Genomic DNA, 15,744 nt, shown 5'->3' on the forward strand with positions numbered 1-15,744 from the left:
TGACCCAGAAGACCAGGAGAGGAGGGGAGCGTCCAGCTGAGACAGAGGGTTATATGCATATGTTCATACTTACTCATCACCTTTATTTAATGAAGTACTCATTCCTCATTGTCTTTAATACAGCGTGTTATATATTTGAATTAGAAACAATAGTTTTTAGCCATTAATAAAACATTTGAACTGGAAGGAACTTGAAATACAGAGACGGAGAGAGAGAAAGATTAAATATCTTTAATGACCATCTCACATCAAAACAACAAAACATGAATGTGATGTATGTGATTTTATCATTTTTGATTCTAAGTGAAATATAATCTCAAATCCAAGAGATGACATAAAAGATGGGAAATAAATAAAGAGAGTTGTAATAAATAAATTTTTGATGTCATATTGATAACATGGACATAAATAATGTTTGTAATAATAATAGCAAATAATCCTACTAAGACAACAGTTTTTGAATGTATGAAATTATAGAATTGTCTCCTTAGTTTCTGCAGTAGTTTGTTTGTATAGAAAATTGTTTTGTTTTTTTTCTGGTGTGGATAAACACGATTATAGGGATCATTGCTTTGTACTGACTCCAGACACTGTTATGTTATATTTTTCAGTAATTAATCTTGCTTTCACATAACGTGTCTTTTAAAATAATTTTACACATGTTTATTTATCCTGTTATTATACCAATATTTTATTTTAAATCTAACGATAATGTCAGTTAATGTTTTACTGTGTCTGAAGGAATTTGAGTTGTGATTTTATGCATATATAATTGCTGCATCTAACAGTGTTGTTAGTGTTTTATAATTGTTATACTTTGATCAGTATAGGAGCAATCGACTCTATAGTAAAGATTAACAGTAAACAATAAAACTTACACAGTTTTTACCGTTTTGATTGTGATTTTTATATTTAATTTCTTGTAAAGTATCAGTTATTTAATATAATCTTAAATTGTATTTCAAAATGAACTATAGTATTGTATTTTACTGTTTATTGTTAATCCATGCTGCCTTTTAATTGTTTGTGTACACAGGGACACATGTAGCCTGTAAGTAATGTAATTCTCCAATTGCACTAAATAAAGGTTACAGAAAGACGTTTGCACACATTCAATCCTAATATTCAGGGCAGGTGCAGGATAGATTTAAGCTCCCAAACCTTTATTTTGACTGAACAATCAACATTTTGATCTTAAAATCCATCAGGACAGGGATCTAAAACACAACGCGGCCAACACACTTTAACTGTCGGAGTGAGAGAATACAGAGCAATCCTGAAGAGCAAAATTGTTAGAAAGCGTCATATAATAAATAATATATATTGAGGAGAACTGCCTGCTGAGAGTGTCACGCTTTACTTGGGCTGTTTGTGTTTTCTTCTACAAGTTTCTGATGCTGTTTTAAATTGTTGATAGAGAGACATCATGAAGCAATTTGAGGACACCGTCTCCTTTTCAGCACACATCTGGTAAAAAAAATTTCTACTGCAAACATTCTTCTCACAGCAACCCATTTTGGCAACAGCACAGAACTTCCCACTTTTGCTCTCTATCTCAAAGTAAATTAAAATATGTAACACAGTTAATGTGATTTTTAAATCTAACAAAACACTGTCAAGCAGGTGGGTATGAGGTAGCAGGGACATATATTACATTTGTTTATGCTCATCTCCCTGTCTTATCTGTGTTTGAAGGCACGTTGCCTCTGTGGTTTTGGTTCCATTTCCTCTCACATTTCCCCTACATTTATTTCAAATGTCCTTCAGTTTTCTGCACTAAGTTGATTTAATCAAAATTCTTACCAAACCGCCTTGAAACAATGTGCACGTTTTGAGCAGCAGTCTACCTTTTAGCCATGCTCAGGCATGACTGCTCAGAGTGTGGCTCTGGTGGCAAAATCAAAATATCTCAACAACCATTAGATGCCATGACATTTGCTTCAGATATTTCTGTTTTCCTGAGGATGAACTGATCCCTTTACTTTTCATGGGTAAATTTGTACTTTGATTATGACAAAAAAAAGAAATTCCCTCATCCTCAGCTGTACTTCATGTTTAGAGCCTGATTTACTAAAGGTTTGCTTGAGTAAAAACGTGTTCAAACTTGATATCACCAGCAAATTAACACATAAGCTGATCTACTGCGTGTGCACGCAGAATGACGTCTTTTAAAGTACAAGATAGCACCTGTTCATTTAGTACTTTTGACTTAATGAATTGCAATTTGGGGGTTTAAATGTTATTGTGCAAAGTATTTATTTTGTATTTTCCTTTGCTTTGTCAATACTGTTGTATTAACATTCATGCCAGTAAAGCAAATTTTGTTTCGACCTGACTTCTTTTCTGGATGGATGGAAGAATGTAGAAAGTTGCGTGGCGCTGCGGAGAGCCCCCAGCTGCAGCGTAAAAGTCATCCAGCCATAGGGAAAGATCACTGTTCACAGCGCGCCGGTTGTGATAGCAACACAACCCATTGTAGGTCTTGGAGAGGAAATGGGGCGTTGAGGTGTACAGGGACAGGAGATCGCGTAGCGACGGTGTAGACGGTCGGTGATTGTTCCCTCTGACTAGATGAAGCACGATCTGCTGGCATTTCCTCGCGTCTGGGTCATTCCACCATACAGTAGCTGTTTCTGCTGGGGGTTTCCAAATCAGTTTTTCAGGTGTGCTGTCCCAAGCACTTGCAGTGCAATCTCAGGCTGGATGGGCAGGTACTTACGATTTCCACATACTCGGGACGCACTGAACGAAACAAACCGAGGTTTTTACGCAGTTGCTGCTTTCCTTCCCGACTCTCTCGGGCCATAAGAGTTTTAATTAGTACTAAACAGGAAGTACAGCTGAGGATTTGGTAATGTCTTTAGGTTTGCAGGTATTTTGTCATAATCAAAGTACAAATTTACCCATGAAAAGTAAAGGGATCAGTTCATCCTCAGGAAAACAGAAATATCTGGAGCAAATGTCATGGCATCTAATGGTTGTTGAGATATTTTGATTTTGCCACCAGAGCCACACTCTGAGCAGTCATGCCTGAGCATGGCTAAAAGGTAGACTGCTGCTCAAATAAGTGCACATTTGTTTTCAAGGCGGTTTGGTAAGAATTTTGATTAAATCAACTTAGTGCAGAAAACTGAAGGACATTTGAAATAAATGTAGGGGAAATGTGAGAGGAAATGGAACCAAAACCACAGAGGCCAACGTGCCTTCAAACACAGATAAGACAGGGAGATGAGCATAAACAAATGTAATAAATGTAAAAAAACAAAACAAAACAAAACGAAAAAAACTTAAAGTGAGGTATCAATCTGTCTGCTTTGACAGTCTCCATTTGGGTCCTTCACACCCACCCGCTTGACAGTGTTTTTGTTAAATTTAAAAATCACAGTAACTGTGTTCACATATTTTAATTTACTTTGAGATAGAGAGTACCAGTGGGACGTTCTGTGTTGGACTATTCTGTGCAGTTGCCTTATCTATTGTTTCATTTACTAGGATAGAGCGGGGGTCGCTGTGAGAAGAATGTTTGCAGTAGAAATTGTTTTACTAGATGTGTGTTACTGAAAAGGAGGCGGTAACAGAGTCTGTCCTAACTTGCTTCATGATGTCGTCTCTATCAACAATTTAAAACAGCATCAGAAACTTGTAGAAGAAAACACAAACAGCCCAAGTAAAGCGTGACACTCTCAGCAGGCAGTTCTCCTCAAAATATATTATTATATTATATTGACGCTTTCTAACAATTTTGCTCTTCAGGATTGCTCTGTATTCTCTTGCTCCTACAGTTAAAGTGTGTTGGCCTGCGTTGTGTTTTTAGATCCCCGTCCTGATGGATTTTAAGGTCAAAATGTTGATTGTTCAGTCAAAATAAAGGTTTGGGAGCTTAAATCTATTTTGAAACTTCTATTTTGCACCTGCCCTGAATATTAGGATTGAATGTTTCTGTAACCTTTATTAAGTGCAATTGGAGAATTACATTACTTACAGGCTACATGTGTCCCTGTGTACACAAACAATTAAAAGGCAGCATGGAGTAGCAATGAAACAGTAAAATACAATCCTGTAGTTGATTTTGAAATACAATTTAAGATGTATTAAATAACTGAAACTTTACAATAAATTAAATATAAAAATCACAATCAAAACAGTAAAAATTGGGTACCAAGTTTTATTGTTTATTTTTAACATTTCCCTTTAGAGACGATTACTCCTGGACTGATATAGACCAAAATGTATTTATATAACACTAACAACACTGCTACATGCTGCAATTATGAATGCATAAAAACACAACTCAAATTCCTTCATACATAATCATTTGATTTAAAACAAAGCATTAGTAAAATAACAGGACAAATAAACAAGTAAAATGATTTAATAAAAAAAAAGGTAAGTGAAAGCAATGTTAAAATTTTAATTACTTAAATAACATCACATCACTCCTGGGCAGGGTTCAGTACAAAGCAATGATCCCTATAACTGTGCTTATCCACAACAAAGAAATGTAAGAAATAACTAAATATACAAAAAGAACTAATACAGAAACTAAGAGGACATCTCGATGATTTGATACCTTCAAACACGTAGTATTATTATTTTCTATTACTATTTTAATCGTTATTTATGTTGATGTTATCATTATGACAATTTTATTAATTGTCTTCATTACAACTCTCTTTCTTTATTTCCCATATTTGATGTCACAACTTGGACTTGAGATTATTATTTCACTTAGCAAAAATGATAATATGACATACACTGAGTTTATGCAGTTAAACTTTTAAAAAAACCTTGTGATGAGTAAGTATGAACATATGCATATTAACCCTCTGTCTCAGCTGGACGCTCCCCTCCTCTCCTGGTCTTCTGGGTCACAGCGACTACAACAGCACAGAGGATCACCAGCAGACCACTGAGCAGTGACCACCTCACTATGTAGAAGTAAATCCAAAGGGCTCTCTGTGCTTCAGAAGAATCTTGGTAGTTGACTCACACAGATCATCTGGGCCTATAACTGCACACCAATACTCTCCTGTGTCTTCCACTGAGACATTAGAGATGACCAGAGTTGCATTATGGTAAGAGATTTTTACTCTGCTCAGATCAGACATTATATCAATATACTAAAGTTTCTGCCTTCTGTTCGGTTTGAGTTCATGAACCAAGTATGTCTCATACCCTGTCTCCAATCTCTGCACCTGAGAGTGACTTCATCTCCCTCTGAGAAGAACTCTACAGCAGGTGGGCCAAATTTGGGGCACACCAACAGAAAATATGTTTGCACACTGATATAGCCTTTACAGGAGTACAAACCTGAGTGATTTAGCATTAGAGATGAAAACACCAGCGAGTAGTTTTGGTCCACCTCAATGTTGGAGGAGGTGGGCGAATCAAACTTTGTCCAGCGTGGGGGCTGGTCATCATTATAATTAGAGACAACACACTGCAACACAGCTGTCTCTTCCGCTGAGCGGTAGATTATCTCTGGTTTTAGAGAAAACTGTAGAGGGTGACTGCTAACACACTGCTGTTGGTTCATCACCAGACAGTGTATAATGTAAAGATTTGTAGGTTGAGGTTAGATTGATGAAGAGCTGCTTTGTTTTTCATCACTGTAACATTGTCCATCACTGATTTTGTCCTGTCCCCCAAAACTCTTGTCCATATGTCTTCCTTATATCTAAAGTCACGCTTGAGCCACTGGATATCCAGATTGTCAGCCGTTCCAAACATGGCAGGTCCGCTGTTCCCTCAAAGCCCACTGGAATATCTTATCTATTGTACTACAAATAATAATACTGAGGTTTTTCTCATATGTCCCTTTGCCCTCAGTCCAACACTCCTCTTGGTACTGGCCGGAGTCTGAATGGGTCAGGTTGTGAATCATGTAAGAAGAAATATTCTCCCTGCTGACCACTGAAAGTCGTTGCTTCAGGTCTTCGGCTACTGTGGAGTTCACAGACCTGAGGTCAGAGGTATTCCACAGGACAAGCTTCTCCTCACCAACAAATCTGGAGATCAGGCAGAAGTCGGCCTCCTTGTTGGGGTTGAAGGTGTAAGAGCCCCTTTCCTCTTGGATGATGATGAGTTCTTCTGCATCAATGTTGTTGATGAGAGCAAACAGCAGGAAGGAGAGCTCTGTGACTGCAGCCATTCTGCTCTGAGGTCTCCTTGTGAGTGTCGTGCAAAGACCGACACCACTCCCCTCATAAGCTCTATGTCATGTGTGAGAAAGTGCTAACCAACAAAGAAGACTAAGAGTTCACAGTCATGCTAGCAGCTCTGTGAAGCTGTACTTTAGCTGAACATGCTCACAATGATAATAATGATAACTAAAAACATTTAGTAAATATAATGTTTACCATCTTAGTTTAGTGTGTCAGCATCCCAAGAGTTTTTAATTATTAGTAAGCATGAAGTACAGCTGAGGATGAGGGAATGTCTTTATATTGAATTCATTTTGTCATAAACCAAAGTACAAATTGACAGATTAAAAGTAATTGATTGGTTCATCCTCAGGAAAACAGAAATATATGAACTAAATTGGTATATACTAGCAGAAATGTGAGAGGAAATGGAGCCAAAACCACAGAGGCCAATGTGCCGTCAAACACATATAATTAGGAGATGTGCGGAACCCACCTGTGAAAGCTTGAGTAATAATGTTTGTCTGTATCTATGGTTGTGATGAGAGAGAGAGAGATGAGCATAAATACATGTAAAATAAATACTTAAAAATAAAAGTAAGGTAGTAATCTAGACTACTTCAGTGTGAGGAGGTGGACGAATCAAACTTTGTCCAACGTGGGGGCTGGTCATCATTATAATGAGAGACAACACACTGCAACACAGGTCTTGGAGAGGAAATGGGGCGTTGAGGTGTACAGGGACAGGAGATCGCGTAGCGACGGTGTAGACGGTCGGTGATTGTTCCCTCTGACTAGATGAAGCACGATCTGCTGGCATTTCCTCGCGTCTGGGTCATTCCACCATACAGTAGCTGTTTCTGCTGGGGGTTTCCAAATCAGTTTTTCAGGTGTGCTGTCCCAAGCACTTGCAGTGCAATCTCAGGCTGGATGGGCAGGTACTTACGATTTCCACATACTCGGGACGCACTGAACGAAACAAACCGAGGTTTTTACGCAGTTGCTGCTTTCCTTCCCGACTCTCTCGGGCCATAAGAGTTTTAATTAGTACTAAACAGGAAGTACAGCTGAGGATTTGGTAATGTCTTTAGGTTTGCAGGTATTTTGTCATAATCAAAGTACAAATTTACCCATGAAAAGTAAAGGGATCAGTTCATCCTCAGGAAAACAGAAATATCTGGAGCAAATGTCATGGCATCTAATGGTTGTTGAGATATTTTGATTTTGCCACCAGAGCACACTCTGAGCAGTCATGCCTGAGCATGGCTAAAAGGTAGACTGCTGCTCAAATAAGTGCACATTTGTTTTCAAGGCGGTTTGGTAAGAATTTTGATTAAATCAACTTAGTGCAGAAAACTGAAGGACATTTGAAATAAATGTAGGGGAAATGTGAGAGGAAATGGAACCAAAACCACAGAGGCCAACGTGCCTTCAAACACAGATAAGACAGGGAGATGAGCATAAACAAATGTAATAAATGTAAAAAAACAAAACAAAACAAAACGAAAAAAACTTAAAGTGAGGTATCAATCTGTCTGCTTTGACAGTCTCCATTTGGGTCCTTCACACCCACCCGCTTGACAGTGTTTTTGTTAAATTTAAAAATCACAGTAACTGTGTTCACATATTTTAATTTACTTTGAGATAGAGAGTACCAGTGGGACGTTCTGTGTTGGACTATTCTGTGCAGTTGCCTTATCTATTGTTTCATTTACTAGGATAGAGCGGGGGTCGCTGTGAGAAGAATGTTTGCAGTAGAAATTGTTTTACTAGATGTGTGTTACTGAAAAGGAGGCGGTAACAGAGTCTGTCCTAACTTGCTTCATGATGTCGTCTCTATCAACAATTTAAAACAGCATCAGAAACTTGTAGAAGAAAACACAAACAGCCCAAGTAAAGCGTGACACTCTCAGCAGGCAGTTCTCCTCAAATAATATATTATTATATTATATTGACGCTTTCTAACAATTTTGCTCTTCAGGATTGCTCTGTATTCTCTTGCTCCTACAGTTAAAGTGTGTTGGCCTGCGTTGTGTTTTTAGATCCCCGTCCTGATGGATTTTAAGGTCAAAATGTTGATTGTTCAGTCAAAATAAAGGTTTGGGAGCTTAAATCTATTTTGAAACTTCTATTTTGCACCTGCCCTGAATATTAGGATTGAATGTTTCTGTAACCTTTATTAAGTGCAATTGGAGAATTACATTACTTACAGGCTACATGTGTCCCTGTGTACACAAACAATTAAAAGGCAGCATGGAGTAGCAATGAAACAGTAAAATACAATCCTGTAGTTGATTTTGAAATACAATTTAAGATGTATTAAATAACTGAAACTTTACAATAAATTAAATATAAAAATCACAATCAAAACAGTAAAAATTGGGTACCAAGTTTTATTGTTTATTTTTAACATTTCCCTTTAGAGACGATTACTCCTGGACTGATATAGACCAAAATGTATTTATATAACACTAACAACACTGCTACATGCTGCAATTATGAATGCATAAAAACACAACTCAAATTCCTTCATACATAATCATTTGATTTAAAACAAAGCATTAGTAAAATAACAGGACAAATAAACAAGTAAAATGATTTAATAAAAAAAAAGCAATGTTAAAATTTTAATTACTTAAATAACATCACATCACTCCTGGGCAGGGTTCAGTACAAAGCAATGATCCCTATAACTGTGCTTATCCACAACAAAGAAATGTAAGAAATAACTAAATATACAAAAAGAACTAATACAGAAACTAAGAGGACATCTCGATGATTTGATACCTTCAAACACGTAGTATTATTATTTTCTATTACTATTTTAATCGTTATTTATGTTGATGTTATCATTATGACAATTTTATTAATTGTCTTCATTACAACTCTCTTTCTTTATTTCCCATATTTGATGTCACAACTTGGACTTGAGATTATTATTTCACTTAGCAAAAATGATAATATGACATACACTGAGTTTATGCAGTTAAACTTTTAAAAAAACCTTGTGATGAGTAAGTATGAACATATGCATATTAACCCTCTGTCTCAGCTGGACGCTCCCCTCCTCTCCTGGTCTTCTGGGTCACAGCGACTACAACAGCACAGAGGATCACCAGCAGACCACTGAGCAGTGACCACCTCACTATGTAGAAGTAAATCCCAAAGGGCTCTCTGTGCTTCAGAAGAATCTTGGTAGTTGACACACACAGATCATCTGTGTCTGTAACTGCACACCAATACTCTCCTGTGTCTTCCACTGAGACATTAGAGATGACCAGAGTTGAATTATGGTAAGAGATTTTACTCTGCTCAGATCAGACATTATATCAAATATACTAAAGTTTCTGCCTTCTGTTCGGTTTGAGTTCATGAACCAAGTATGTCTCTTACCCTGTCTCCAATCTCTGCACCTGAGAGTGACTTCATCTCCCTCTGAGAAGAACTCTACAGCAGGTGGGCCAAATTTGGGGCACACCAACAGAAAAATATTTGCACACTGATATAGCCTTTACAGGAGTACAAACCTGAGTGATTTAGCATTAGTGATGAAAACACCAGCGAGTAGTTTTGGTCCACCTCAGTGTCGGAGATGGGCGAATCAAACTTTGTCCAACGTGGGGGCTGGTCATCATTATAATTAGAGACAACACACTGCAACACAGCTGTCTCTTCCACTGAGCGGTAGATTATCTCTGGTTTTAGGAATAACTGTACAGGGTGACTGCTAACACACTGCTGTTGGTTCATCACCAGACAGATGTACAATGTAAAGATTTGTAGGTTGAGGTTAGATTGATGAAGAGCTGCTTTGTTTTTCACCACTGTAACATTGTCCATCACTGATTTTGTCCTGTCCCCCAAAACTCTTGTCCATATGTCTTCCTTAAAGTCACGCTTGAGCCACTGGATATCCAGATTGTCAGCCGTTCCCAAACATGGCAGGTCCGCTGTTCCCTCAAAGCCCACTGGAATAGCTTTTATCTATCTATTGTACTACAAATAATAATACTGAGGTTTTTCTCATATGTCCCTTTGCCCTCAGTCCAACACTCCTCTTGGTACTGGCCGGAGTCTGAATGGGTCAGGTTGTGAATCATGTAAGAAGAAATATTCTCCCTGCTGACCACTGAAAGTCGTTGTTTCAGGTCTTCGGCTACTGTGGAGTTCACAGACCTGAGGTCAGAGGTATTCCACAGGACAAGCTTCTCCTCACCAACAAATCTGGAGATCAGACAGAAGTCGGCCTCCTTGTTGGGGTTGAAGGTGTAAGAGCCCCTTTCCTCTTGGATGATGATGAGTTCTTCTGCATCAATGTTGTTGATGAGAGCAAACAGCAGGAAGGAGAGCTCTGTGACTGCAGCCATTCTGCTCTGAGGTCTCCTTGTGAGTGTCGTGCAAAGACCGACACCACTCCCCTCATAAGCTCTATGTCATGTGTGAGAAAGTGCTAACCAACAAAGAAGACTAAGAGTTCACAGTCATGCTAGCAGCTCTGTGAAGCTGTACTTTAGCTGAACATGCTCACAATGATAATAATGATAACTAAAAACATTTAGTAAATATAATGTTTACCATCTTAGTTTAGTGTGTCAGCATCCCAAGAGTTTTTAATTATTAGTAAGCATGAAGTACAGCTGAGGATGAGGGAATGTCTTTATATTGAATTCATTTTGTCATAAACCAAAGTACAAATTGACAGATTAAAAGTAATTGATTGGTTCATCCTCAGGAAAACAGAAATATATGAACTAAATTGGTATATACTAGCAGAAATGTGAGAGGAAATGGAGCCAAAACCACAGAGGCCAATGTGCCGTCAAACACATATAATTAGGAGATGTGCGGAACCCACCTGTGAAAGCTTGAGTAATAATGTTTGTCTGTATCTATGGTTGTGATGAGAGAGAGAGAGATGAGCATAAATACATGTAAAATAAATACTTAAAAATAAAAGTAAGGTAGTAATCTAGACTACTTCAGTGTGAGGAGGTGGACGAATCAAACTTTGTCCAACGTGGGGGCTGGTCATCATTATAATGAGAGACAACACACTGCAACACAGGTCTTGGAGAGGAAATGGGGCGTTGAGGTGTACAGGGACAGGAGATCGCGTAGCGACGGTGTAGACGGTCGGTGATTGTTCCCTCTGACTAGATGAAGCACGATCTGCTGGCATTTCCTCGCGTCTGGGTCATTCCACCATACAGTAGCTGTTTCTGCTGGGGGTTTCCAAATCAGTTTTTCAGGTGTGCTGTCCCAAGCACTTGCAGTGCAATCTCAGGCTGGATGGGCAGGTACTTACGATTTCCACATACTCGGGACGCACTGAACGAAACAAACCGAGGTTTTTACGCAGTTGCTGCTTTCCTTCCCGACTCTCTCGGGCCATAAGAGTTTTAATTAGTACTAAACAGGAAGTACAGCTGAGGATTTGGTAATGTCTTTAGGTTTGCAGGTATTTTGTCATAATCAAAGTACAAATTTACCCATGAAAAGTAAAGGGATCAGTTCATCCTCAGGAAAACAGAAATATCTGGAGCAAATGTCATGGCATCTAATGGTTGTTGAGATATTTTGATTTTGCCACCAGAGCTACACTCTGAGCAGTCATGCCTGAGCATGGCTAAAAGGTAGACTGCTGCTCAAATAAGTGCACATTTGTTTTCAAGGCGGTTTGGTAAGAATTTTGATTAAATCAACTTAGTGCAGAAAACTGAAGGACATTTGAAATAAATGTAGGGGAAATGTGAGAGGAAATGGAACCAAAACCACAGAGGCCAACGTGCCTTCAAACACAGATAAGACAGGGAGATGAGCATAAACAAATGTAATAAATGTAAAAAAACAAAAAAACAAAACAAAACGAAAAAAACTTAAAGTGAGGTATCAATCTGTCTGCTTTGACAGTCTCCATTTGGGTCCTTCACACCCACCCGCTTGACAGTGTTTTTGTTAAATTTAAAAATCACAGTAACTGTGTTCACATATTTTAATTTACTTTGAGATAGAGAGTACCAGTGGGACGTTCTGTGTTGGACTATTCTGTGCAGTTGCCTTATCTATTGTTTCATTTACTAGGATAGAGCGGGGGTCGCTGTGAGAAGAATGTTTGCAGTAGAAATTGTTTTACTAGATGTGTGTTACTGAAAAGGAGGCGGTAACAGAGTCTGTCCTAACTTGCTTCATGATGTCGTCTCTATCAACAATTTAAAACAGCATCAGAAACTTGTAGAAGAAAACACAAACAGCCCAAGTAAAGCGTGACACTCTCAGCAGGCAGTTCTCCTCAAATAATATATTATTATATTATATTGACGCTTTCTAACAATTTTGCTCTTCAGGATTGCTCTGTATTCTCTTGCTCCTACAGTTAAATGTGTTGGCCTGCGTTGTGTTTTTAGATCCCCGTCCTGATGGATTTTAAGGTCAAAATGTTGATTGTTCAGTCAAAATAAAGGTTTGGGAGCTTAAATCTATTTTGAAACTTCTATTTTGCACCTGCCCTGAATATTAGGATTGAATGTTTCTGTAACCTTTATTAAGTGCAATTGGAGAATTACATTACTTACAGGCTACATGTGTCCCTGTGTACACAAACAATTAAAAGGCAGCATGGAGTAGCAATGAAACAGTAAAATACAATCCTGTAGTTGATTTTGAAATACAATTTAAGATGTATTAAATAACTGAAACTTTACAATAAATTAAATATAAAAATCACAATCAAAACAGTAAAAATTGGGTACCAAGTTTTATTGTTTATTTTTAACATTTCCCTTTAGAGACGATTACTCCTGGACTGATATAGACCAAAATGTATTTATATAACACTAACAACACTGCTACATGCTGCAATTATGAATGCATAAAAACACAACTCAAATTCCTTCATACATAATCATTTGATTTAAAACAAAGCATTAGTAAAATAACAGGACAAATAAACAAGTAAAATGATTTAAAAAAAAAAGCAATGTTAAAATTTTAATTACTTAAATAACATCACATCACTCCTGGGCAGGGTTCAGTACAAAGCAATGATCCCTATAACTGTGCTTATCCACAACAAAGAAATGTAAGAAATAACTAAATATACAAAAAGAACTAATACAGAAACTAAGAGGACATCTCGATGATTTGATACCTTCAAACACGTAGTATTATTATTTTCTATTACTATTTTAATCGTTATTTATGTTGATGTTATCATTATGACAATTTTATTAATTGTCTTCATTACAACTCTCTTTCTTTATTTCCCATATTTGATGTCACAACTTGGACTTGAGATTATTATTTCACTTAGCAAAAATGATAATATGACATACACTGAGTTTATGCAGTTAAACTTTTAAAAAAACCTTGTGATGAGTAAGTATGAACATATGCATATTAACCCTCTGTCTCAGCTGGACGCTCCCCTCCTCTCCTGGTCTTCTGGGTCACAGCGACTACAACAGCACAGAGGATCACCAGCAGACCACTGAGCAGTGACCACCTCACTATGTAGAAGTAAATCCCAAAGGGCTCTCTGTGCTTCAGAAGAATCTTGGTAGTTGACACACACAGATCATCTGTGTCTGTAACTGCACACCAATACTCTCCTGTGTCTTCCACTGAGACATTAGAGATGACCAGAGTTGCATTATGGTAAGAGATTTTACTCTGCTCAGATCAGACATTATATCAAATATACTAAAGTTTCTGCCTTCTGTTCGGTTTGAGTTCATGAACCAAGTATGTCTCTTACCCTGTCTCCAATCTCTGCACCTGAGAGTGACTTCATCTCCCTCTGAGAAGAACTCTACAGCAGGTGGGCCAAATTTGGGGCACACCAACAGAAAATATTTGCACACTGATATAGCCTTTACAGGAGTACAAACCTGAGTGATTTAGCATTAGTGATGAAAACACCAGCGAGTAGTTTTGGTCCACCTCAGTGTCGGAGGAGATGGCGAATCAAACTTTGTCCAACGTGGGGGCTGGTCATCATTATAATTAGAGACAACACACTGCAACACAGCTGTCTCTTCCACTGAGCGGTAGATTATCTCTGGTTTTAGGAATAACTGTACAGGGTGACTGCTAACACACTGCTGTTGGTTCATCACCAGACAGGTGTATAATGTAAAGATTTGTAGGTTGAGGTTAGATTGATGAAGAGCTGCTTTGTTTTTCATCACTGTAACATTGTCCATCACTGATTTTGTCCTGTCCCCCAAAACTCTTGTCCATATGTCTTCCTTAAAGTCACGCTTGAGCCACTGGATATCCAGATTGTCAGCCGTTCCCAAACATGGCAGGTCCGCTGTTCCCTCAAAGCCCACTGGAATAGCTTTTATCTTATCTATTGTACTACAAATAATAATACTGAGGTTTTTCTCATATGTCCCTTTGCCCTCAGTCCAACACTCCTCTTGGTACTGGCCGGAGTCTGAATGGGTCAGGTTGTGAATCATGTAAGAAGAAATATTCTCCCTGCTGACCACTGAAAGTCGTTGTTTCAGGTCTTCGGCTACTGTGGAGTTCACAGACCTGAGGTCAGAGGTATTCCACAGGACAAGCTTCTCCTCACCAACAAATCTGGAGATCAGACAGAAGTCGGCCTCCTTGTTGGGGTTGAAGGTGTAAGAGCCCCTTTCCTCTTGGATGATGAGTTCTTCTGCATCAATGTTGTTGATGAGAGCAAACAGCAGGAAGGAGAGCTCTGTGACTGCAGCCATTCTGCTCTGAGGTCTCCTTGTGAGTGTCGTGCAAAGACCGACACCACTCCCCTCATAAGCTCTATGTCATGTGTGAGAAAGTGCTAACCAACAAAGAAGACTAAGAGTTCACAGTCATGCTAGCAGCTCTGTGAAGCTGTACTTTAGCTGAACATGCTCACAATGATAATAATGATAACTAAAAACATTTAGTAAATATAATGTTTACCATCTTAGTTTAGTGTGTCAGCATCCCAAGAGTTTTTAATTATTAGTAAGCATGAAGTACAGCTGAGGATGAGGGAATGTCTTTATATTGAATTCATTTTGTCATAAACCAAAGTACAAATTGACAGATTAAAAGTAATTGATTGGTTCATCCTCAGGAAAACGAAATATATGAACTAAATTGGTATATACTAGCAGAAATGTGAGAGGAAATGGAGCCAAAACCACAGAGGCCAATGTGCCGTCAAACACATATAATTAGGAGATGTGCGGAACCCACCTGTGAAAGCTTGAGTAATAATGTTTGTCTGTATCTATGGTTGTGATGAGAGAGAGAGAGATGAGCATAAATACATGTAAAATAAATACTTAAAAATAAAAGTAAGGTAGTAATCTAGACTACTTCAGTGTGAGGAGGTGGACGAATCAAACTTTGTCCAACGTGGGGGCTGGTCATCATTATAATGAGAGACAACACACTGCAACACAGGTCTTGGAGAGGAAAATGGGGCGTTGAGGTGTACAGGGACAGGAGATCGCGTAGCGACGGTGTAGACGGTCGGTGATTGTTCCCTCTGACTAGATGAAGCACGATCTGCTGGCATTTCCTCGCGTCTGGGTCATTCCACCATACAGTAGCTGTTTCTGCTGGGGGTTTCCAAATCAGT

General features: G+C 38.4%; 1 protein-coding gene across 1 annotated transcript in view; it reads left to right on the top strand.

Moving 5' to 3' along the window:
- LOC119884122 (WAS protein family homolog 6-like) overlaps positions 1-4,920 on the top strand; it is a 12,265-nt gene extending 7,345 nt beyond the window's left edge. Inside the window, exon 8 of the mRNA XM_038694600.1 lies at positions 4,836-4,920. Within this exon, the coding sequence (XP_038550528.1) occupies positions 4,836-4,920 (85 nt within the window). The remainder of the gene's footprint in view (positions 1-4,835) is intronic.
- The last annotated feature ends 10,824 nt before the right edge of the window (positions 4,921-15,744 follow it).

This window comes from Micropterus salmoides, unplaced genomic scaffold (assembly GCF_014851395.1).
Source record: "Micropterus salmoides isolate LMB-PRFRI ecotype aquatic unplaced genomic scaffold, ASM1485139v1 Ms_hic_scaffold_32, whole genome shotgun sequence".
Classification (NCBI taxonomy): domain Eukaryota; kingdom Metazoa; phylum Chordata; class Actinopteri; order Centrarchiformes; family Centrarchidae; genus Micropterus; species Micropterus salmoides.